At 44.2% G+C, this 26,035-nt stretch overlaps 2 protein-coding genes across 5 annotated transcripts in view; both read left to right on the plus strand.

Moving 5' to 3' along the window:
* Positions 1-11,026, plus strand: part of CDH20 (cadherin 20) — a 341,808-nt gene extending 330,782 nt beyond the window's left edge. For all 4 annotated transcript variants that reach the window (XM_080579278.1, XM_080579280.1, XM_080579281.1 and 1 more), the window contains 3 exons: positions 1,501-1,618; positions 8,043-8,294; positions 8,838-11,026. In XM_080579278.1, coding sequence (XP_080435404.1) covers positions 1,501-1,618; positions 8,043-8,294; positions 8,838-9,337 — 870 coding nt within the window. In that variant the 3' untranslated portion in view covers positions 9,338-11,026. The remainder of the gene's footprint in view (positions 1-1,500; positions 1,619-8,042; positions 8,295-8,837) is intronic.
* Positions 1-26,035, plus strand: part of LOC308190706 (uncharacterized protein) — a gene marked incomplete at its 5' end in the record, with an annotated part of 341,409 nt that overhangs the window by 104,974 nt on the left and 210,400 nt on the right. The window lies entirely within an intron of this gene.

Consider the following 26,035-nt stretch of genomic DNA (forward strand, 5'->3'; position numbering starts at 1 on the left):
TATAAGAAATGCCACAGAGTCAGCCCGGCCCGTGTGTGAGTGACAAGTCTTACTTTTAAAAGACCCTATTTATAAGAGCCTTAAGCACCCTGACTTATGGGAGCTGCACATAATATACTACATCAGCTTCAAAGGGGTGACAAACTGAATCTGTTCTGCCGTGAACTGGAGATTACGGAGAATCACAGATAACACAGGACTTCCAGCTCCACACACTGTAAACCCGTACCTTCAAGCAAACTGTGACGCCTCTTTGCTCCTACCCCTTCTAAAACCCCATCAAAGCCCTCGATCAAGGTCTGCCTGTATCACACATGGACAGGAGCTCTCCCTTGCTGATGGTGGTACAATTTCTACTGCTTATAGTTTGTGTGGATGCAACCTGGTGCTTCACCACACAGGGTTCACAGTGGGGACCTGTATCTCCAAATTCACATCTGATAAACGTAGTTTAAGTGCACAGATGCACAACTGATGATTTACGAAGAGAAAAATTATACTAGCAATATCACTGCTCATTCAGTGGAGCTCCTCCCAGCTTGTTGTGAAGCAGAATAAAATAGTTATTCACTGCTGGGACAGCTGTCCTACTAAAAATCTTACACAGGATAATTTCATTCTACTAACTTAAAGATGCCCTTAATAATACAGGGAACAGAAATTATTGCCCAGCCTTTTTCCTTGTTTTGAAAGCACACTAAGTGGGACTTCTGCCTCATTTCAAAAAGTTCTGAAATCGGTTCTAATGTGCTAAATAAGACTTTACGTCTCTGTCATTTGTCCCTGAATCCAACAATAGCTTGGAATGCAAAAATCCAGGTGAAGACCTATTCTTTGTTTGAAAAGATGTTAGAATTTTTACTGAGACAGAGCTACAGCTCACCGTGCTTCAATTTGTTGTACCTACTTCACCAAGCCTCCATAAGTGAGGTGACAAAACTCTTTCTGGATTTTGTATTGTCTTAGTTTCTTTCCTTAGTATTACTTGTTGCACATGCAAAGCATTTGCATAGTTGCATTTTCTTTGTTTTACACTGACTTCTTGTGAAGAGCTTAATTGATTTAAAATTGAGAGTGATAAAAAATCAACCTCAAGTCTTTTTTTACCTGCAAAATGAAGCTGAAAATAAGCATGGGCTTTCTTACCAGCTCCCTAATACATGATGTATTTTCTGAACACCCTGGAGCCTCAAAAGAAGAGAAAAATGTGTAACAGAAGATAGGGACACAAGGGAGAAAAGTGTCTGTTATTTGAATAAAACTGACTATCTCCTCCTTTGTTTTAAAGTGATTTGCATGATCATAGCAAAATAAAATGAAGCCTGTGAGGTTCTGAGTCTCTTCTTGATTCATCTGCTGTACCTCTGCAAGAAAGTTTTATTCAAATGCTCCAAGTTGCTTATATTTACATATATAAATATATATATTAACTTATTTGCTTGTTTAGATTACATACATTTTCCTTCTCACCTGCTTCTGCTTTGTTCTCATATTCTGTAGCTGATCCAGACAGTGAGTGCCATCGACCGGGATGACCCACAGGATGGTCAGCACTTCTACTACAGCCTGGCTCCGGAGGCAGCCAACAACCCCAACTTTACTCTGAGGGACAATCAAGGTAATCAGAGTGGACATGGGCAGTTAGCTACTCTAATTTCTAATGTCTGAGTTGGACTTGAGAGGCTGTGACTTACAGTGTTTGATAAGACTGCCATTTCAAATAATACCAAGTGACACCTGCTCCTTAAAGGCAGAGATAAAATGACATATTACTTAATACACTTGAAGGTTATATGATATTTCCTTCTCTATAAATACTCTATAGCAATAGGCCCCTTTTTCTTCTTCAAGGAAATGTGCCAGTGTTTTGTGCAAATTCAGATCTTGTGGTCAGGCTGCAGGCATCTCAGATTACTGGAGTGGAAATTGCATTCATTCAAAAGGAGATGCTTAAAGGTAGGCTAGAAACTGGAACAGGGAGACAAATCTGAAGGAAATTACATTGCTCTTTTTTGTACTCTTCATGTTTTCTTCCAGGCACTGAAAGGGGAGGTTCTCGTATTGTTCCAATCTTTTTCCCCAAGCACTTTTTTTCTTCCTCTTTGCACATCCTCATTGAGTGCCTAGGAAAGAGAGGGCGGTAGGGAGGAGATGCAGAGCCTTGGGGGGTGACTTGGAATACAGCTAAACATCAATGTGAGATGGGTTAAGCAGAAACTGAAATACCAGTGAGGAGGACTCATGGCAAAACACTGGCATTTGCATATCCACACCAGTGGAATTTGCTTCTTTTGGGGAAGTTTTTGTTGCTTTCGAGCCTGCAGGAAAAGCCTGCTGTGAGCATGCCTTCACATCACTGTTGCTGATACAGGACCTCCATGGGCAAACAACGGTGCCAAGCAACAAATACTGGTCCACACCAGCTTTCAGTGGGGAAGAAGGACGGCCTTGATTGAACTGGTGCACTGAAAGTCAGTATGAAGGGGCTGGATGTCAGTAGGAGTTTAGTATTCAAAGCACCACAAATCAGCAAGCAATTCTGTTATAAATGGAGAGATAGGCACCTGCAGCATCCATGACCAGTCTCCAGGCAGAGTGCTGATCCTACTCCCACATAAGTATACATGCCTACTTGTCACACTTATTTCCATAAGCCCCCATCTGTGCCTCTGCAGGCATATGAAAGAGCAACATATAGGCCAATAAACAAGCCCCTGCCTTCACTAACTAAACACATCTTAAAAGATGCTGCTTGCAGAGCCCTGGAGCCCTCCTCCACAGCATACTAATGATTTTTCATCCCAAAAGCATTTTTTTCTGTAGGGTCCCTGAAGTCTCCCCACACCGCTTCTTGCATGTTTATCCTTCACTCTCTCATTGTATCTCTCTCTCTTTTATTTTTGAACATATATTGCCAAAATAAATAAGCAAATAAAACGCAACCACTGCTAAAACATTTGGCAAACTAGGCTCATTTCATCCTGAGGGCATTGTTCTAAAAAAGGAAACTCGCAAAATTCCCAGCATCAGATGCACTTTTTCTGTCTAAGGCCATACTTGCTGTAATTTATAGTGACAGCAGTGACTGAATGGCTGTGCCTCCCACTTTCTGTAAAATACCAGTTTTCCAGAAATATATATCACAAGAAGCTTAGGGTACTGTTGGTTACAAATCTGAAATAAAAATGTGAAGTATCAAATCACTGACTATTTGACTATACATATTAAGGGTTAATTTACTGCCTCAGCAATTTGGAGTGCAGTAGTCATTTCAGTAACAATAAATTATATTTCTATTTTCATCTAGGGACCCCTAAGCAGTATATAAATTATATGACTTATTCACAGGGGTTTAGATATACTGCATGTCACAGAGTGGCAAGACAAGGAACAGAACCCACCTTGCTCCTCACAGCCTGTGCATCTAACCATGAGACAGCAATACTTCCCAGGCTGTGGGAAGACACTATGCAGATTAGCAATCATGCTGATTACTTGGTCATCCCATACAGTGGTAAGAAAAACTGCAAGACATGCAGCCTTCCTGGCAACAATTAAAACCTTGATTTATACCAAGCAACAGATAGATCACGGTTTGCATTCTGATGAGCTGTTTTGCATATTTCTTTGGCCCTTGTCATTTATAGTCTCTAAGAACTACTTTAGGCTATTCATTCTCCCCATATCTCTGGCAGACAGAGAAATCCTATTGTCTCCACTTCGTAGACGGGGATCTGGGGTAAGGAGAAGTTAATCTACTTACGTGCTTGGTTCCCTTTGAGTTCACTAAAATCAGCGGGCAATAGACATGAAAGGATCTGCAAAGATCTGGGCCTGAATGACTTCTCAAGGACATACAGGGCATATGCGATCAAGCAGGGAATTGAGCTGGGGTCTCCTGTCCCTTTGGTTACTGACCGAGGGCATCAGCGATCCGTCTTCGTCCTGCTTGTAGCTCCAGGTAAGATTATGCTGGGAAGCAGCTGGCAAAAGAGACTTGCTGTAAGAATGGGATGAGCCACAAAATAGGCTTACCGCATTTCCAGATTAAACTCTGAGCTGATCTCCTGTTGACCCTTATCTGCTCTCCTCCATTTTTGGGTAACATGAATTAATGAAGGTAGTAGCCATCTTGATGGGTGCAGGCATCAGTGTCGTACCACCATCATGACTGTCAATAGAAGCCTCTAGCAGTCTTCCCCATTGCATTTAAATTTTTCCTAGGAAAATTGTTAGCTATTTCTTCCTTCCCTACCCTTCTTCTTCCTACCCTTCAGGGAGACTCTGAGGTCTACCTCGCACTTTGGCATGACAGAGCACAAAAGCAATGACCTGAAAATCCCTCAGAAAAAAAGGTGATCCCTTCTGAAAACAGTCATGTCTGCATTACCTGCTTCCTTGTACTCTTTCTCCCACCCCTGCTGAAATATTTTGTCGTATTATCAATAACCATTCATTATTATTGCAATTAGTTTTAAAAATTAACATAACTTTTAGGCTAACCATCCTCTGTCACTGTACAGATTCATGCAGAGATTAGAAACAAGCCTTTCTTGTGAGAAGAGCTTAGTTCCGATCTTGGTGTTTGGACCTACACAGTGATTACTTACCCATGACCTCTCCAGGGAGGTAAATCAGTTCCATTGGGGCAGAAAACGGCAGGAAGGAGATGCTCCAGGGCTTGCTGTCACAAGCAAACCAACTTGCATGCCCGGAAGAAGTATGGTTTTCATGCTCAAGGTGATCTCAGGGTCACGGGGACCCACCACACTGTGCTCTTCATTGTCTCTGCTCAGCGCTGTAGCTATGTGCTACCATCCAGCCCTCTGCAAGACAAAGATGCTGTAACTGGAAGCTGTGATGCAAAAATACTGTGCATTCTTATCATGCTTTATTTTAATATAATGAGGCTTTCATGTCCTCACAAGCCCTATTTTGCTGATGGCTGGGGCTTAACAGATATCAAAGTTGGAAGAAAATTGTGTATTCCAGCTTCTACCGTGCTGCATCCCATTCCAGCATGTCCTTTGCACTGCAGCAGCACATCAAATCACATTGGCTTTTGATGAGTCACACAACAAGCTTTGGCACCAACACACTGCAGTTGTGGAGTAACAGGTAGAGTGACTCCTTAGGGATGATTTGGATGCCTGCCTAGTACAAAGCAAAACAAAGCAAAAAGGATGAAACATTATGCTGAAAATCACCAAGGGAATTACATAGCCAAGAATATTTAAGACCTAGACGATACGGTCAACACATCACTGCAAGAATATGTATATGTATATAACACACATACACATACATATATCTCCTTCAATATTTGATTATGGAAACTTGTTTCTCAGCCTGAAAAAAAAAAAAAGAGAATTATGCTTAAAAACATTTGAGTTCGCTCACTAACCGGTTTTGCACAGCTTCAGTCATATTCACTGCCTGTGATTTTTTCTACAGGCAAAGTACGACCAGCTCAGAATAATGAAGTCTTTTTCCTTCACAAAGAGCAATTTCACATAAAATGAAAGTTTGCTGTCACCTGAATGGAATTTGTGACTTCTATTATAAGCCAGTTTAAAGAAAGTGAGTCTTTCACCCAGGAAAGAGAAATGCAACCAAACTACGACCCTGTTAAGCTGATTCAGACATTTCCATTGACGCATCATAAATCCAGAATCTTTGCCATTTTCTGCCCTTTGGGCTGCTTTTCTCATGCTAAATCAGGCCCCATGATGAAAAGATGTGTTTTTAATACTGGGAAGCATTTACTAGAGGGCACATAAACAGCCTGAGGGTGAGAAACCACGTGTGTGACCCAGGAGGGAGGCTTGCAGGAGGGGAACACACACCCCTTGCCCATGAGCCTTGGCAGCGCAGGGTACTGATCGCCACTGCATCTTGGCACACATCGGTGGAAATGTGTCTGTCTACGTCTGTGCATACCAGCTGCACATGTTCAGAGCTGCACAGTGTATTAAAAAGTGGTGAAATCAGCAAACGCTGACTCATTACCAGTTTTAAGCAACTTTGGGGATTTCAGCCTGCATCTGGTGCTACTTGGTGGTTCTTCTCAAAGCCCTAGCTCTTGGGATTACGTGATTTAATGAGACAATACAATTTCATTACATATTCACAAAGAGACACACGCACTCTTCAGTATTTTACACTTTCAGAGTGAAAGCTTGAAATGTCATTGAAGTGTAAGAAATAAAAGATCCTGAGATTGCTTTTAAAAACATGTCACAATTCAAACTAATCTGATGAACCATGGAGCCTGATTCTCAATACTTATGTGGGCCACTGCTGCCTCATGCCATAAGATTTGCAGCACGAAATATGGAACTTGCAGCATAGTTAAAATCCAGCAGGGAAGTCTAGAGAACCTAGCTTGAGTTTGCATATATTCCATAGCTGGCTGTATGTAACACTGCTGATAGCGCTCCTAAAAGCCATCAGATAATTTCTGATGTTCAGACAACAGCAGATAATACAGCTGATTTACCTGCAAGTCAGTCAGTCTCTGCACTGAGGAAAATCACCACAGATTTAAATTTCGGTGGTGAATTGACAGGGAAATAATAAGGAAATGGAACTTGTTGAGTTTGGGGCTTTTTCACAGTCTACTTGTGATCAGAAAGTTTCTTGCCAATCCAGCCAGGAACAGCTGGTTGGCATCCTGCGCTTCCAAGCATAGCAAACATACATCAGTAACAACCTGAAAGTGAATGGCCACACTGCAGCTACTTTTGAACCAAGGGAACAGGAAACAAACTAAGTAGTAAAAGAAAGTGCACAAGACTCAACTCCTCAAAATCCCCCAGCATCACCGCACAGGGTCAGGGGCTGTAGGTCTGCCAAAAGAGGAAGAGGTACCTTTGTTCCCCATCTATCTTAGCTGGCCCAAGATTTGCAAACATATTTGTAAAGGGCCAGTTTTCCTGCAGCTTCCTTTACATACCCTGGTGGCCCAGATCACATTGGAGACATTCAGCCTTGCACTTTCCAAAAGTTTCTGAGGCCACAAAACTTGAAAGTCAGCACAGGCGAAATCATCACAGACCTCCAAAGGGTTTGCCATGGTATTTCTGAGATAAGACTTGAGAAGGACAAATTCCTGGATCCAATTTCTTTCTAGTTAGGAAACTTGGTGCACAGCTTGAGGAATCTGAGGGAGGGAGTATAGAAAGAAATTCAAAAGCCACTGGGAGATGTTGACTTTTAAAGAAAAAAAAAAAAACATGATTACCCTTGAAATGAAAATTAAAAGCAATTTGCAGTTTGGTCATTCTCTTGCTCTTTTGTTTCCACAGCATCATGTTGATTCATTTTGTTTGAAGTTCTTATAGAAGACAGGTGGTAGCCACACTAAATGAAGCAGAATGGTCAATCAAAACAGAGCAATTCTGGCAATGACAACAAAGTAGTCTGACTTTTTTCAATGGCAAAAGCGTCAATGAAATTCCTTGTATTTCATTGAAAAAATGTTTAGTTGCAAAATTTTCAACTCACTGCTCTTTCGAATAGCAAGCTGGTTTCTTTTTTCCTTTGTCTTCTTATTGCCTCAAGCAGATGGCCATGCCATGTATCAAAAAACATACAGACAACCTTAACATGTCCGCAAGGGTTATACACCAGTATCCCCAAAATGCTGGCAGCTCTTAAGAGCAATGTCTAGAAAAGCTGCTGAGCAAGAACAAACAGGGACAACAAGTTGCCCTCAGCTGTTCATTTCTGTCCTGCCTTTTGAAAGCTCTTCTAGCTAAATCTGAAGGCTGTGACTTTGCTCTGGGCACTTTATGTCAGAAAGGTTAAAAACAGCTCGTAAGGTGTGTATGCCTTGAGGTTTCAAGCTATGGCCTGAGAAGATATTGGAATAAGGGATGCAGAGGCAAAATGCTGATTAGTGACAAACTGATTAAAAACAATTAAAAAAAGGAGGGAAAGCAAGTGGATGTGGGCCTAGTGTTTTTTTTTAACCTTCCTTTTCTGCTGAACGTACTTGCTCTGTGTATAAGTTCTCCTCTCCGTTTGTTGTCCGCCCCTAGACAATACGGCATGGATTTTGACAAGGCGCTCTGGCTTCAGACAGCATGAGCAGAACACCTTTTACCTCCCCATCCTGATCAGCGACAATGGCCGCCCCGTGCTGAGCAGCACGGGCACGCTGACCGTGCACGTGTGCAGCTGCGACGATGACGGCATGGTGATGTCCTGCAACGCTGAGGCCTACGTCCTTCCCGTCAGCCTGAGCAGAGGGGCACTCATTGCAATCCTCGCCTGCATCTTTGTCCTGCTAGGTAAAGCCTTGGCTGCTTCCTGGGAGGGGACAAGCTCTTCTGTTCGGGCCAGGGGGTGCTTATTCAGCAAAGGTGAAGGATACAAATGCACACACACACACGCACGTATGTATATAAATTACACGTAGACACGCACATTCATAAAGGGCCAAGTCAAGGAACAGATGATGTAGTCAGCCACAAATGGCTTCAGACTCTGGGGTGTAGAGATAGGGGAAAAATATGGCCTGGAAGTATGTCTGGCAGATCCCCAGTGTGCCAGGCCATCTGGTACGGCCCTGCTTTCTAGGAAGGGGTGTGTCAGAAGGAAGTACTGAAAGCTGGACATCTTGCCTTTGTTCTCCACAAATGTATTTCATCCTTTCCTTGTCCAGACCTTCTATTTCCCCTGTTAGCTGCTGGTGTCAAAAGCACTTCGGTTCCCTTGTTCGGGCTCTTGGTTCATGAGGTATTACTTCAACACACACACATTCAACGCACATTAAAGCCCCTGCAAGATCTGCCCTCTTACTGATGGCCCTATGTCTTGGTTGCCTCCTGCAGTGCTGGTGCTCCTCATCCTCTCCATGCGGCGCCAGCGGAAGCAGCCGTACATCATTGACGAGGAGGAGAACATCCATGAGAACATCGTCAGGTATGATGATGAAGGCGGTGGGGAGGAGGACACGGAGGCCTTCGATATCGCCGCCATGTGGAACCCACGGGAAGCCCAGCTTGTGTTAAAAAACAGGCAGGACATGCTCCCTGAAATAGAGAGCCTCTCCAGATACGTGCCTCAGGCGTGCGTCATGGACAACAACGTCCATAACTATGTGCTCGCCAAGCTGTATGAGGCTGACATGGACCTCTGGGCTCCTCCCTTCGACTCCCTCCAGACATACATGTTTGAAGGGAATGGTTCAGTGGCAGAGTCACTCAGCTCCCTACAGTCGGTGACAACAGACTCAGACCAGAGCTACGACTACCTGACGGACTGGGGGCCACGCTTCAAAAAGCTGGCCGAGATGTACGGTGCCACGGACAGCAGCGGGGCTCTGTGGTAATGGGCAAGGAATTGCAGAGGGGTTTCCATGCGAAACGGTGTCCGATTAGGTCCATTCTCATCAGATGCTTCCATGGACATGGGTGAGGCCTCCTAAAATAGCAATACGGTGCTTGAATGAGAATGGGAAGAAGGGTGTGAATGAAGGTCTCTCTGGATCAGCTTTACTCAGTTAAATTAAGTCATGTTTTGAAACAATGAGAAGCAGAAGGAATAAAGTTTTTCCTGCTTTTTTACAGAAAAATTGGAAAGCTCCACTCCTAGAATATAATGACATTACTTTCCTTCTCTCTCCCCTTTCCCTCTCCTATATATGGCAGCTTACTGAGCTCTATACATATGGGTTCAAAGACCTGTAAACTCCAATTGTAATCTCCAGCTCACTGAGAAATTATCAGCACAGAAAAGAAAATAACTCCACTGGTTATTTTTCCCCCCATCAAAAAGGAGGGGAAATAAAGAAGAAGGAGGAAAAAAAAATGCTTGCTAACAAGAGAGAAAAATTCAGAGCAGAAAATTGAAACTGGGATCTCAGAGATCTCTTTGTAAACTAAACCTCCTCTCTCTGTTGCTATCAGAGTCCTTTCTTTAAACCTTTAGAACAAGGCTGAGATTTTTTTTCCACCTGGCTGAGAGGGCTGGGGAAGAGGCTTTGAATTTCTGCTCTAGTTTAATGGCTGATCTATGAGTCATTGACGTTAATACTAATCCATCTCCTATCAAGTTTGTGTAAATTTATTCTCCTCTTGACTCTTTAAAACCATTACACTGCTAAACTGCTCAGAACAAAACCAGAAAATCTGCCTCTTTTGCACTGTAGATGTCTCTTCCACGTGCCAAATGTGAAGATTAGATTCTACCAATGAAAGCCAAATAAATTTAAAAAAAAGAAAAAAGTAAAAAAAGATAAAACTATATTTGGTAACTACATGGGTTAGATGGGCTTTCCTAATCTGTGTGAGGTCAATCCAAGGGATGTTTACATACTGTAGATAACCTACTTGAACAAATGCAGTATTATAGACCAATAAATGGATGTAAGAAAATTACATGTATAAGTTTTGTATATTTGTTAATTTTGGTAATAAATATGATGTACTGCATACAGTACGGGACCTTAGCACCTCTTTTAATAAAAGTTAAACAGAAGGGAAAGTCTGATGGCAATTTATTGACTACTTTGCACACAGCAGTTAATGCTTATCTGTGGCTTGTCACATGCCTCAGGCATCGAGAAGAAATGGCTCATCAGCATTGTGTCAAGGAGACAAGACTTCAGTTTGCAGGTCTGAGCAGATTGCCTGCTTCTTTTATTGATGTTCACTTGGATGCTGCCCTTAGCAGTGAGTCGGCTCATGTGTAGCCCATCAGAGTAGTTACATTTCTGATCCATCTGAGTCAAAAGAAAGTCTTGGCTGATTTTTTTGGAATGTTAGAGCTGGGGCATTGAGACTCTTGGATGCCAGTTACATAGCTCTGACAGAAGCTCATGCCTTCAGAAATATAATGGACTATAACATGCAATATTAATTGATGGTCAGTTTTACTCTGCAACCAAAGTTTTGAGCCTGGATCTTATCTTGTTTGCCTGTGTAAACAGGAGAAACGGGGAAATTACACTAACACAAGTTCCATGAAATGTGGCAAAAGACTTCTGGAAGCAGGACAGTCTGCAATGATGTGTCTTTCTAGCTAAGAACTCTCTCCATCTCAAATTACCCAGGAAATACATGTGCAGACATAATCACCCGGTTACCATAGTCATATTGTGCTCAGTTTCTGTTGCGGAGATGCACAAAACACTGCTGCCTCCACTTTGCCGAATCTTAGGCTGCACCAATGTAAGACGGCAGCATTGTTTCCACGGGGGCTCATACAAAGTCATACACCCTGGAGAGCTAGGTAGGCAGCCAGAAAACAAAACAAAACAAATCAAACAACAACAATAAAAAAGTGGCTATTCAACCTACCATGATGAAACTCTCTGCTTTTGTAAATGTAATATGCCGTGGGTTCTGCTTACCCCTGGAACTGGAGCTTTACACCTCTGGGGAAAGAGCAAGGAAATATACCTGATAATGATTCTTTTATTCATGCTGTAGCACTTACCCTCACATATTGTGTTGATTTTATAACACTAGACAAAGAACTGTAACCACCATGATCAAGGAAGTGAGGTGCAGCATGTAAAACTGGTGTTGAGAGACTTCTGAGAGCTTGCTCACCCCCCTGATTCAACAGGAATCACAGAATGTAGGGCAGGAAGAAAGACAGAGAGCACATCTATCTCACCACTTCCCTGTCTGAATTAATAATCAATTTTATATATTTTAAGCAGATGCCTAATTATTCTGAAAACCTCCAACTGCTAAGGCTCCACAGCCTTCTAGGCAAACTTCCACAACATCAATATGTTCAGTGTTGAAAGCCTTCCCTGGGGAGCACAAGCAAAGCATCCCTTGCTGCCATACAAGCCCACAATGCACTCAGATGACTGTGTTCCTCTGCAGAGCTACAGTTCAGTATTTACAGACCATTTCCATCTTTTGCTTTAGCCACAATCTATGGTAACAAAAAGCTTCCAGATAATTCCTCACATCCTGAGACCAGTTTGCTTCACCTCTACCATTGCAGGTAGAGTGGGAGGAAGGGAAGTAGAAATGCAGTCCAGAATCACGTTTCCTTCAACTTGAAGACACCTACTGCATTTACTGAGGCTCTTCGCAGGAAAAGGTGTTCCAAGGTCTGCTTTTACTCCAGAGAAGCCCCCAGCAGTGGCTTCTGCTAGAGAGGCTGTACAGTGGCTGAGACCAACCTCCCAGGTTGTGTGTCACACAGCAGGCAAGGACCAGTGGCACTTTTGTCAGGTGTTCTTACTCACACCTTCAGGGACCCTCCAAGGAGAATCCTCCACTTTCCTAAGCCGCACGCCGCAGTTGGCTTCTCTGATTACCCCCTTGTTTTGCCTAAACTCATGAGCCCAGTCAATACTAGGACAGCTTGATGCTGTGACACTTACCAGCTGGTGTTTAGTAGATGCTTGGCAGCCTGGATTTTTCCCATTCTGTGGAACAGGTGACTGTTTTTGCAGACTGTGAAATCTCTATGCAAACAATCAACACTTGCATCTATCACCCTCCCACAAACAAAACTGAAGATCTCTCTGCATTTACAGATGAGATATAAAAAACGATCCATTTGCTGACACATCAGGGCCCAAAGTAGAATAAGGGAGAAGACTGAGCCCAAAGGAGATGCACGGTGCCACGTGCTGGCAATGAAACAAATATGCTGATCACACAGGTCCTCAGTCTCCTGCCCTGGGGCTCCTCAAGGCCGGGCCTGGCAGTGTGCTCGGACATTTACAGCACTACATAAAGCCTGCTTGTGGTGATTTACAACCAGAAGCTCAGCTTGCCACAGGTCTGGGCTTTGCCACACCAGGAGACACCTCCAAGTGACAGCCACAGTCCTATGTGTAACCTAAATGGTTCAGAGGAAAAAAGTAGCAGAAAGTGTAAGTCGTTTCACTAATTCCAGACCCCTAAAGTTGAGCATGTGGCCTAAACAACCCATCTGAGCTCTCTAACTAACAGAGCTAGACAGAGTGACTCATGCCCCTACCACGGCCATCCATATGATGCAATGGCCCTCTGGAAGTGCTTTTCTCTCAGTTAATGGCCTAACCTCTGAGGGTTTATCCATGCAGTTCAGAGTCTGGCCCTAGGCATGACATTTGGAAGCCCTCTACTCTACATTTGGCTTTATGAGCAACCATGGGCAAGCACTACGGGCTCTGATGATTTCCTTTTCCCTTCCTACCATCCATCTCTGTCTCGTCTAGGGAGGCTGCGTGACCTGTCATCTCTCATACTGCATCGGTCATCACACCCAGGCTCTGAATAGCAGCTTTCTTTAAGCTGTCTGTCAAGAGCCCAGATCCTTTCAGAGCAAAATGCAGAACTCAAGAATGCATAAAAAGAGTTAACATCATTCTTTATGGCATAAATTTTCTTGCAACACTGAGCTTCATTTGCTGCTGAATTGACCATTATTCCAGCTTTATTAGGTCCCTCTTGATTTTGTCTTTTCTTCTCCAGCTTTTATTGCTCTTAATCATTTTATGCCACCTTCACGTTTGCTGCCTAACTACAGAGCCCCTTTTAGACCATTCATTAAAATCAATAGTTAACATGGATCCTTGGGGACCCAAATGTAATATTTTGGTCACCTTGAAATACGATTTACCAGGCAAAACCCTGGTTCATCTCTCACGTAGAGCAAACCAGAACCTGCTTCATTGCCCGCTGCCTGACTGCAGCTCCCAGGAACCATCAAACCAAGGGGGACAGATGGATCCCAGAGGTCTGTCCTGCATATGCACCACATTTTACCTGTGATGGCCATTAGTAAGAGAAATGAGGCATGTGAAAGAGAGACAAATGGTGCCTGACAGACTCTAGAAAAGTTCTGACCTGGACAAATTCAAAGTTGAGGAGATTCAATTGGATCTGACTTTGTGCTGCCCGGGCCTTATTACTGCCACGCTGTCAGGCTCGACCACTTTGGTTTCTGCTGGCTCAGCTGTTAGTCAGACCAAACCCGGGAGAGGCTGCTGCTCCCTAGGAGAGAAGGCAAGGAGCAACAGGTGAGAATGGCATGCGGGGATATCTGTACTGTTGTAAAATAAGTGTGTTGCAGCTCTCTCCCTCCTCCTGCCTGTCAGGGTGGGAGACAACTCACTGCGTACTGCTCAAGAAATAGCCCTTCGTGTATTTTCTTCACATGCAGCTGGTATAAACATGGAGTGGGCCCGTCCAAGCCATCCTAATTTGTGCCTGCTGACACCTGCAGCACACAGAAGAGGAGGAGGTGGCTTTCTCCCTGTGGCACCCTGTCTCTCGCAGGGCCATGCATACAGCATCAGAGTGCTCCAAGATAGCCACTGCTACACAGCTGCATCACCTAAGGGATTAGTTCTCCTGCACAGACGTCACTGATTTGAATGTCATTTGGACTGCGATGCAGACACGATCTGTACCAGTGCATCCACTGTAAACAGATGGAGAAATATCAGCAGGGACAGCAATGAAGCTCAGGTGGAGTGAGAGCTACGATCCAAGGAGAGCAATAAGGGCTGGGGAGTCCTACTGCCAAACTAAGGACTTAGGGACAGAGTCTCTGTTTTAATTTCCATGTAAACTTTCTAAAGATCCTGCCCCCACTGACAGACATGATATTTTACTGTTGGCCTCACAAGTGGCGGGATCAGTCCACCTGCATCACTGGCTCTGAGCAGAAGCAGTGTGGTGCCCACACTATTTCCCAAGAGACATTAGAGTAATATGGTGGAGGAGGTGGAAGGAAATATCTTTACAGTGACTTTTAAAAATCACATGATTTTTTTAAGAGGTGTTGTAGAAGTCAGTACACTGCCTGAATACCATTTTCAAATCTCATTTGTTATTAAGCCCACCATTAAGGAATGGACCTCTTGGGCAGTAAGAATTTTCAAAATAGCATTTTAATATCTATCAGCCAGTCCCACAATGACTGATCCTATAATTTTTTTTCCTGAAAAGTGCATGAGCTATCACATTTAATAACTGAGGCAGAAGAGCTTGCCATAAAATCCACATAAATAAACGAAGCCAATGCCTATCACGATTGGGGGTGAGATTTTGTTCCTGTTCTGTGTGAGGGATGATATTTCCCAGACTCATCCTGGGACTCAGGAAGCTGAACCCCTAGTTAAAGGCTTATTATTTCCAGGTGTTCATCCTGCCAAGCAATAGGATTAAGCCAGAGTACAGCATGATCCTCCTCAGCAAGGAAGTACCATGATGAATGTAGAATAGGAGATTTTGCCTTTTCCACCAAGTCGAGAGAAAGAAGAACCTGGAAAACATCATTCAGATGCTGCTTGGAGCGTGCAGAGAGCCTGGAGCCATGCGCAGTGCCCTGTTCCTCCCAGTGCAGCTTAATGCTCTGGGGCTCCACCGACACCAGTCCTTCAGAGAGTCAGAGTCACTGCTGGTCCCCTGGGGGGTCTCTCAGGGTCCCAGATTTTCTTGACATCATCCTTATCTAAATCAGTTATGAGGGAGAAATCAGGGAACATATGAATCTCCTTTTCCTTCAGGTATGAAGGCATTTTCCCCTGGGCAGCCCAGGATACGTTTTGGAACAGGAGAGTTTTTACAGCTTCATAACCTTCTCGTTTCCTTCCTGAGCTATAACATGCATCACTGTAACTCTACAAGAACAGTGATACCAAGCTCAGAGGAGAAAAACTCATCTTCTACCAAGCAGCACTGCTAACACAGAATGGATTGTTTGGGCTTGTTTGTTTTCCTTTTTGCATGGATTCTTCTGGGATCAGCCACAAGGAGATAACCTGTCCAGCAAGGTCTCTTCTTTTTGAAGGACCTCACCCAACTATTCTCTAAAGGCACAGGTATCACGGATTGGGAAGGTAGGAAAAAAGAGATACAAAACAATCAAGTGACCTTCCAACAACAAAAGAAACAGACTCCCAGACTGTACATGACCTCTTCCAACCTCAGAGCATCCTTTTGGCTTAGAAAAATCATGTTTATTTTCATCTTAGAGCCACATTCTCAAAAAAAGACTAACTAGTTCAAGTACTAACTAGTTCAAGTACATACTTCCAACAGTCTTAGTCTTGTGCCTACTGACCAGGAAGAAGTGTCATATGTTTAAGATGTCCACTAGGAGTTACGAAGATGCGTATTCTGCCTGTAGACTGTATGAAAAGGGCTTTGCATAAGGGTTCAGTTAAGTAAAACCCTAATACCTGGTACAACTTTTTTTTTTTTTTTTAAAGACAAATAAATGGAAGCACAGAGAAGCTGACAAAATGCTTAAGATTTCAGAGGAAATCATTGTATTTGGTAACCTGTAACCAAATTTTGGTAACCGAATGGCAATCTGTGCTAACTCAGCAGACCTCCTTTTATCACTTCATAAATTATTCCTATGGCATATGTGACATGATGCAAAGTCATTTTTTAAACTGATAAAATAAATGAGCCTATGGGTAACATGATAAATACAGTCCGGCAACAGAAAATTAACTCTACTGCTAATCCAAGGAAAATTCATTTCATGATTCCTGTATATTTGAAATTCTCAACTCCTATTCAGCCAGCTGTCTGACCACTAAAGAAATCAAAAGTCAATGTTGCATTTACAAGCCAAAACAGATGAGTAGGATAAAAATGTGTGAAAGCTCTTATTAAATCTTATCATCCAGAGTTAATTGTAAACTGTTTTCCTATACCAACAGAGTAGTGAACAACCAAAACATAAATTAAGTGTAATTTTGAGAAATTAGAGATGACGTTAGCATTTTAGAAACATCACTCACAGTGAAAGCTCCAAACTGACCGATTTATAAGATACTGAGCCTCCTTCATCTTCCCTGAAAAATGTCAGCCATCTCATGGATCTGCTTTATAAATGAGCAGCATGTTCAAGGACGGGGTAAAATATTGGTTTTGCTTAAAACGAGACCTAATAAAGCAGGCATTTTCTGATGGGGGCTTGGCACAAGAGAAACTAATGTCAGCAAGGAAAAGGGCTCCATCCCACAGAACGAGTCAGAGTGTATATAAACCAGTGCAGTGGCCACCCCAATAACCTGCCTGGCGAAGGAGAAGGGAAGGCTGAAAGCCCTCCCCACCGACCCCAGTATTGCATTTGTATATCTGGGCTCACAGAAAGCAAAGCATCTCCCACCGACACCTTGGCGTGCCACCATGACTCCTGTATCAGCCACGTACTGCCAAATGTGCTTTCCCAGCTCGTCACTAACAAGAAACACCAAGGCACCACGAGACTTGGTGCCTGGTTTTGGCTCTGCTGTCCATGTGCTTTGTATGGTGGATTCTCAGTCTCTCTGCCTTGGCTCCCCACCCGGCATACTGTGGGGATAACCATCTTTGCTACCCGCTGTAAAGTAGCATAACAACCTGAAGAGTTTTAGAATTTATTTAAGCAGACTGCTAAGCATTTTTAGGGCCCCTGGCACACGCTAGATGGCATATAAAGCTGCATATTTCTTTACAAAAAGCACACACCGTTCTAGCTCTGGGAAAAGCAGGAAAGGAGGGTGACTCAGTGGCAGATGTTGGTAGCATCTCTTAGTGCACTACCAGAAGGCGTTCAGAGGTTGCAGTGATGCAGCCTCCCTTAAAGCCTCCCTAGAATAGACTCAAGCAAAATGCAGTGGCAAGCCAGATCCTAATCCCCTCCCTTTGTCTCACTTTAGGAGCTGTAGTCACAATATTTTGCTCCTTTAGTCAGGCCTTTCCTCCAAGAGCATAAAAGCACACAGTAAATGTGAATTACCGAAGCAGCACTGCATTCTTGATGTGTATGGTGACTCTGTTATCAGTAGCCCTTGGAGACTATTACATGTTGATATTTTTGCTAAAGAAAATCAGCTCAGTGTCTTGGTGCAGCCCAGCAGGATTTGAGACTGGTAATACAGCAGACTCTGCTTTTCCTGAAGACTGTAGAACAGGATCTAAAAATTAATTTTTTAGTCTCCTTCTGTAGACAAGAGAAAGAGGGGAGGTTACCCTAGCAAGGAAACCATCCTACCTCAGACACCGGTCTCAGGAGAGGAAGAGTTGGACCCTGGAGGAACATTTCTCTCCCCAGGCCATCAACTGCTGGCCATGGAGGAGGTGTTCACATCGGTCAGAGGTGCCCAAGGGACTGCTAAGGGCACCCTGGTTTCTCACTGCCTGTCTCCTGCAGGGATGAAGATGGGTTTCACTGAGACACCAGTGCGAGAGACAACAGTAAGAGTAAAATCCGAGAGGCTCCCAAATTGTTGCGTTGGCTCCCCGTAGTGCTTCATGGGGGTGCACAGACCATAAAGGAGGTGAGGTCTGCCACTGCCTGAGGATTTGTATACCTGCTGCCATACCAGTTGCCACCACGTCTGCTGCTGAAACTGGCACGTGGCACAAACAAGTTGGCCAGCCTCCCTTTTAAATAAAAGAGGGTTTGTACTTCAGGCAGGATGCAAGCACATGGCACTGGTTCGGTACACAGCTGTGCTAAAGACTTTCTTTAGACCCAGAGCAAGTCATTTATCCTGTTATTATTGGATCCCTGTCTACAAAACAGAGATAATGGCCTACTCCACCTTAGCTACTCTGCCCACAAGGCCAGGGGAGCAGCTCTCATTCTGTGTGTGGATAATGGCCACTGCAATGTATCAGAATTATAAAAAGAAAAATTACACTATTTAGCTACTTTTGCTGTAACACTCTCCCTGCCAGGCTCTGCCTGCTACTCATTGTCCTGTCTCTGCAAGTAAACACCCTGACAGCATCTGAAAGCAAAACACAGCTGTGGTGAAATACCCGATCAGCTTGCAGCCATTAAACAAACAGAATGACGGCCTTTTCCTTTTGTTTAAAATATCATTACTGGGAACAAGTCATCTCTCCCCCTGCCTTTGTGCTTCAGTGCCCACGTTAGGCTTTTAAACCTGACCTAGTTTTGGCTGGAAGGTTCCACAGAGAGAATCTGCAGACACCATCACCGCACACATTATTTTCATTGCTAATCAATACCTTGTAAGAGCTGGAGCATCTCCCCCTGCTGAAGGTGAGCAAGGGGATCAGAAGGCACAGTACAGCCAAACTCTAATGCTGTAACTCCTTGCATGACAATGGCATATAGTGGCTTCCTGCCTCCCCTCATCCCTTTTGACTTGCCTAGTGCTCCATGGAGCTAATGAAGTTCACCCCAATCCTAGAGAAACTGCAATAGCATCACTCTGAAAACACAGAAAGCTCTGCTTTCCCCGCAGCAAGCAACTGGGGCTGGCACACTGCAGCAGCATTTGCAGAGCCTGGTGACTATTTTTGGTGTCTGGATGAGCTGAGCTTACAACTGAAGTCTTTCGTGGCTGGAAGCTCCCGGCTTCAGGTCTCAGTTGCTTGTTTCAACTGTCCTCGGGATCTCCCTCTGTGCTGAGCTGCTTCAAGCGATTATAATAAGGGGGTAAGGTCGTGCAGGGGACAGGCAAGAGTTCACGGTGAATAACAGCTAGTCTGCATTCATGATAGCCCTGGAAAAGGGTAATTAACTGCTGCCGGAGCAGGTGGGCACCATCTAGAAGCAGCAACATCAGAAGGGATCAAACTGCATCTGAGCCCAAACTGAGACCATGTGGAGGGTGCCATCGGGTGTCAGGCTGTCGTTGCACGCTGGGTCGTGCACAGGGAGGGGACAGCCCCTTCTGTCCCTTCTGTTGCACACCACCACCACCAACAAATCAGTTGTTTATATTTTCAGTGTCACTAGTACCAAGTATCCAAGTGAAGGGTAGATCACTGGAATTAGAAGTAGACAAGTGAAGGACAGCTAATCCTGTTGTACCTCTTGTGGTTGGTGTTGTAACAGGGAGAAGTTATATCAGTTACAAGCCGCCAAAAAACACAGGTCAGCTATCCCCAAATCTTTAAACTTCCTTTGTACATCTTCATTTTAAGTTGCTTTTCTTTCAAGCAAAGATCACCAGCATCACCTCCAGACACCATAGGACATCGCACCCCAACGCACAAGCCAGGTACGGAGGGGAATGGGCATCATTTGCTGGACCGATGTTTGGATGTCCAGCCTCCATGACAACATGACCTCAGGTGTACCATAGCCTGTACCATAATGAGACAATTTCAGCTGGGACTCTTAAGTGCTCCTCAAGTGGGTGAGGTCTGCAGGACACAGGGCAGACCTGGGAATAACCTCCCAAAAGACACGAGGCACTCCAGCACCCATAGGCATCTCCTTCACCACACACCGTAGAGCCTTGCATGGAATCACACGGGGTCTACAGACAACATCGTCTGGTGCCAGCTGCTTGTTGGCAACCCACATCTGTGCTGGAGCGGCACAGAGGTATTTATGGCAGGCAGTCCATGCTAATATTGCCTATAGCATCCTTGCTTTCGCATCCGTGTCTGAAATCTGCAAAGCATTTCCACAAAGTGTATTAACATCCTCCCACTGCCAATATAGTATTTTTTTTTCTTTGCTTGTTTGTTTTTTTGAACTTAGAGTCTAACTTTAAAAAGCAGCCATCAAATGCTCAAGCAGTCTAAGCGATAAAAGGGGAAAAAAAAAAAGAAAAAAGAAAAAAAAAACTGAGGGAGAAAACAGATTTCAATTTCTGATTTCCAAGAGGATAATATAAAAAGTAAGGGGGTGGGAGGGAAGCGTTTTAGGTCTTCATTTGAAAAAAATAAAATGCCCTGGCAGTCTTTTCCCAGCAGCAGCGGTCCAGCTGGATGACACATTTGTAGGTCAATCAGGGGGGAGAAAATAAATAAAAAAACCTGTGTGATTTTCCCTGCAGAGCTTCAGAGGGCAGCGAAGTCTGAGATGCGGGTGCTGCTGAGCCATGCGGGTGCTGCTGAGCCGTACGGGCACCCAGCAGCTGTGGGACACCGGGGCTGCCTTGGCCCCATGGGGCTCACAGCCCCACTGCTGCCAGCAGAAAAAGGAACCACGATCCATCCTGCCCACTGGGAATATAGTATTTATTTTGTGTTATTCCCTGCAAGATGGGGATACTGTGCTTTGGGGCTCTGTGCTGAGGCAGATGTAAGCAGTGCAGCAGCACATCTTCACTGGTACCCAGAAGAAGCCCTGTTCCTGGGTGAATTATGTTTTCCTCAGAGGCTGTTCTGATCAGGCAAGAGCCTGCATATGGCTGTATTACCTCAACTAAATTGGTAAGGCAATGCATAGCTGGTACTACATGCAGACAGCAGAAGAGCAGCATTTCCTGAGATGGCAGCTGATAGCTGACTCAGGGCAATCCCTCTCCTGCGTTTACTCCATACCTCTGTGGTTTTCAGCAGGTGATCTCTCTCTTAGGGGTTAGAAGTCCCAGTGCATGAATGAAGCACTAAATTGTGCCATAAACATAACCAGAGTTATACCATCAGCCCTGCTAGACACCTTCCAAGTCAGGCAAAAAGGCCTGAGAGTCCTCTGCGGTGTCTCTCCAAAAGCAGGGAAATCACCGGATGGCCCAAAGCTGCCACAGACCTCACTCAATCAGACAAAGTTTTACTGGGAGAAGGAGGGTTTGGGAACATGTATCATTCCCAAGTTTCCACAGTCCCTGGGTACATTCCTCAGTACTGCGAATAGATATAAGTGAGCACAACCTCAGGAATGCTCTCAAGTAGTACCACGCTACTCATCACCATGGTCAAAGCAAAGCAATGCTGGCCATGAGCTTACATTTTTCCTCATAAGCCACTGAGAATCCCACCAGCTTCCCACGGACCAAGCAGCAAATGGCCATGCTCCAGTCAGCTCCAAAGGCTCTACAGGGGGTTGGACCAGACCTAGTGGAGCATCTTTGAGGGCAGAGTGATAACTGCCACAAAGATGAGGACCAAAGCTTGGAGAGGAAAACAAGCAGCCACCATGAAACACACGGGATCATTTCTATTCAGTTGCCCACTGCAGAGGATATGTGTGTAATTTAAAAATACTGGGCATGAAGGTGAAGATCAATCCCACTTTACTCTAAAGAATGGGTTCATAAATGAATTATAAGGTTCCTTAAGTGATTTATAGCCATTATAATCATTTTACAGATGAGCAATACATGTTGTAAGTCCATCAACAGAAGATTTAACAGACAGGCAATCACTCAAGCCCACCTGACAACTGATTAACCACACACCAAACCATCTCTCTGTGCCCTGTGAGCCCCTGCTGCTTTGGACATGAACACACCACCAGCACAACCCTCTGTATGAGTAACGACAGCTAGCTGACCTACCCAGTCCCTCAGAGCCGCCAAGCTCTAGCTCCTCCCTTGCAGTACCTGGGAGCCTGCCCCTGATGCCGGCACATCCCTGCTCCTCTGGAGGGCACAGCAGTGTTTCCCACCTTATTACCTGCATGCCCACCAGCAAACATTCCTCACCAGGCTCTCGGTCATGCATACCATGACTCTGGGACACTGGTACTCCTCCTTTGCTCTTGAGTTTTAATACTTCATTTCTACCAAAGGTCAGCAAGAAGGTGCAAGAGCACCCTTCTGCTCTGTTAAAGAAACCAGCGATGAGGAAATGCACTTTCCTGCACTCTTGGTAGACAACTCTCTGCTGTGCTTCCCACACACAGCAAGAAAAATTCTTCATCCTCATCCATTAAAATATGGACAAGAGTAAGATCACTTCAGCACCCACTGACTCTGGACCATGCCCTTTAAGATAATCTGCCCTCTGCGCCAGGTCCTACACTGAGCTATAGTTTATTCTGTGGGTGGTTAGCCCACCTCTGCCTTACCCGTCAAGGGAAGAGGTTGGTGCCAATGTTTCTATAAGAAAAGCAAATGTAATCACGCCCTCAGGCCCGCTTAGATCCGCATGAAATGCCTGCACTAAGTGCCGCCACTGCAAGCCTCAGCTGGTTAGGGTTGCCCTGAGCTCACAGGGGGCCTTGTCAAAGGGTCACAGCCTCTGTGAAGGAACGTGCTTCCTAATCACTTCTGCAGGTTCATAAAACATTTGTAGATATTTCAAAAGACACATGCAATTTTACCTTTCCTCTCTCCTTCACACCAAAACCAAACCAAACCAAAAATAACAACAACAAAAAATTTGTTTCAAAATCTTTCCCTTCCAAATGCTTTCTGAGGCCCCACAGCTTAGTGGATACTCCCATCCCATAGAAGCAGTCCACATGCTCAATGGCTGCCGTCTGGATGCATTAAAATTCCATTTTGAGCAAAACAGTAATCCTTTCTTCATAGCAGTGGTAGGGCAGAACATCAAGATACCGAAGTGTGCTGCCCCCAGGAGGAGAGCTAGGTAAATGAGGAAAAAAAAAAAAGTACAACCTCTGGGGTTGTATCGCTGGATGGATCTGTCACTCAGTTTAAAAAAAAAATAATCATGTTTACCATCATCTGCCTTTTGTGATGCTCTGTACACACACACACACACAAAGAAAGAAAAAACTGTCACTGTAATGTATCCAGGCTTAAAAGAAATCACCTTCTAGTCATTGCCATAGGCTGAGGTGATGCCAGTATTATTTTTTACTGCACTGTACATGAAACTTCACTGTCCAACTGTGTATTGCTGCCAGTCCAATTACTCATCCTCATATCCTCATATGAATGGGGTGCACAGGGGCTGTACAGAGGTTTTTTAAAAAAATGAGAAGGAAGGATAAAACAGCGCCACAAAGAAGCGAGCCAAAGGCACCCAGGTTTAAGAGTGTTTGGATTCTCTTCATGCAGAACATCTTATTTTCCCAGTAAGCAGCCTGTAGGAATGGCAAGCAGTTGTACAGCGCACAAAGAGACAGATTGCCCCAGCAAGTGAGCAAGCTGACAAACCTGGAAGACCAATACACAGCGTGGGAAGGAGCAGGGCACAGCCAGGGGGGCTGTTTCCTCTCAGCCCAGCAGTGGAGGATAAGCCAGAGCATCCTCTTTAGTGGAAAAGGAGGTCTACAGTTTTGCTGGCTTTCTTCTTTTGCACACCATGGTCTGAAATGTTTTGTGGCTTTTGGTGATCCTCGTAGATAAAACGGAGCCTGTGGCTCCATCCCTGCAGCTCCAAGCACTAGTGGGATCTGGTGACGTGATGATGGTGGACATCTGGGGGCTCTCACCCAGCAAACATAGTGCTACACCCAGGGAATGAAGAGGAGAGGAGACTTGACAGGTGCTGCAGGACCTGCACTGCAGCCCCAAGGTAGATGGCAATGCATCAAGCTTAGTCAGAAGAACCCATCGCTCTGCTTCTGTTTTCTTTATTTCTCCTGGACATGTGTTAACAAAGCCACACACTTGCAAACAGAAGAACAAAAGTTAAATATGTATGTGCTTGCAAAGGCAAAAGGCTTTGAGTCCACACTCAGACAGCTGGAAAATACCATCAGGAAAAAAGCTGGAGAAAATCTCCTCTTCTGTTTTTTTGTTTGTTTGTTCTTTTAATGGATGCGGTAGCAATTGAGCATATCAAAACATTGTAAGCTCAGCAGGGCAGGCATTTCCCCTTGGATCTCTGAAAGACTCTGGAAATCACAGTAATCAAGTGTCCTGATGGGATGGCACAGTGCCCTTGCTCCCACTGAAATCAGCACACCGATTTCAAGGGCAAAGAAGTTTTTTACCGTAACTTTTAAAAGCTAGAGAACCTTTTGTGGAATATCCCTGCTACTGTGTACAGCAATTTCTTCACAGAAATTGCTTTAGAAATCCCTTAATTGCCACATCATTTGGAAGGATTTTGCCTAGATAACAAACAGCACGTATGTTATGCCCCTTGAGATATAGTTTTCAGGGAAGGACACATATGCCAAAAACCTAGCTCTTTAATTAGCTCCAACTGCTGGTAGCACCACGAGGTTATAAAAGCACGTCCAATGCAGACCAAAACCGACAACCCATCCAGAAAGTTGGAGGGGCAAGTCCCATGCAGTGATCCATTCAGTTCTTGAGTTTGCCACTCTTCACTTTTTGAGGCAAGTAGTTAACGATAATGTCAATTAGTATTACTACAAATTGCTGGAGGAAGGAGAAGCATAGCTGAACATAAAGGGAAAAGCAACTTCCCTAGTGAGAAAGAGCAGAGCTTACAAGCAAAACCTTGATGCTTTTGTGCCTTTCTAATTGTAATGGACAGGGATGGTCCTGAATGTCTGGTGCTTTTTATTTTTCCTTTCACAACCAAAATTAAACTATCCATGCAGCAAACCCTCCAAAACCAGAGCATTTGTGTTCATTGATTTTGCAAAACCAGAGCCAAGATTTTCTGCCCTGCTCTAACAAGCTCCTCTAACTCTAATTCCTCTGCGTGAAGAGTCTCTCACACAAATTCCCAGTTGCATTCAAGGCTTTATACACTTCCTTTTTAATCCTTTGTTCTTTTATTTGGCTTCAATTTTGAGCAGGTTCCTGAGCATTTAGGCAAGCATATAATGGTGTTACTGCCATACCCTTAATTATGCCTTTTTTTCCTTTTTACTCATAAGCACTAATTGAGTCGTGATCTCTTTGCTAATGTGGCTTAACCTGCTGTTCTCCTGCTTGCTCAGGCACCACAAATAAAAAAAATAATGGCACTGGTAATTAACTGAGGGCTGGCAATATAACTTGCCTCTCAATCCATGACGGGTAAAAGTTCAAGTGAAAAGTAAAGTTTATAAATGTATGTTAAGTGAACCAGAACTAAGCACCAATCAGACATACAAGAAAAGCACAAGCAAAGAAGAAATGAACTTCAATATCAAGTGGAAGAATTTGGTCGAAGTAGATGAGCTTTAATTTTCTAAACACCTAGATAATTATTAGTAACTAGATAGACAGACAGATGGACAACACATGCACGTACATTTCAGCTGCATGTGCAAGGTAGTACCAAGCTGCAGAGGAATGCTTTTGACCCAGGAGAACATCTTTGAAACCTTATCGCTAGGAATTTATTAGACACCTTAGTATTGACTGGCAGAAAAATATAAAAATAAAAATAAAAAAAAAAGAGAAATCATGAGAGACAATGGACAGAGCTGTGGTTTAGTCTGAAACAAGCAAAACTGAGAAAGGTGCTGCCTCTGTGTCTAGTCTCAGTGATGGGAAGCCTTTGTAGTCAGAGGGAAGCATCAGGTTGCACAG

This window comes from Anser brachyrhynchus (genome assembly GCF_964034855.1).
Source record: "Anser brachyrhynchus genome assembly, chromosome: 2".
In the NCBI taxonomy this organism is placed as follows: domain Eukaryota; kingdom Metazoa; phylum Chordata; class Aves; order Anseriformes; family Anatidae; genus Anser; species Anser brachyrhynchus.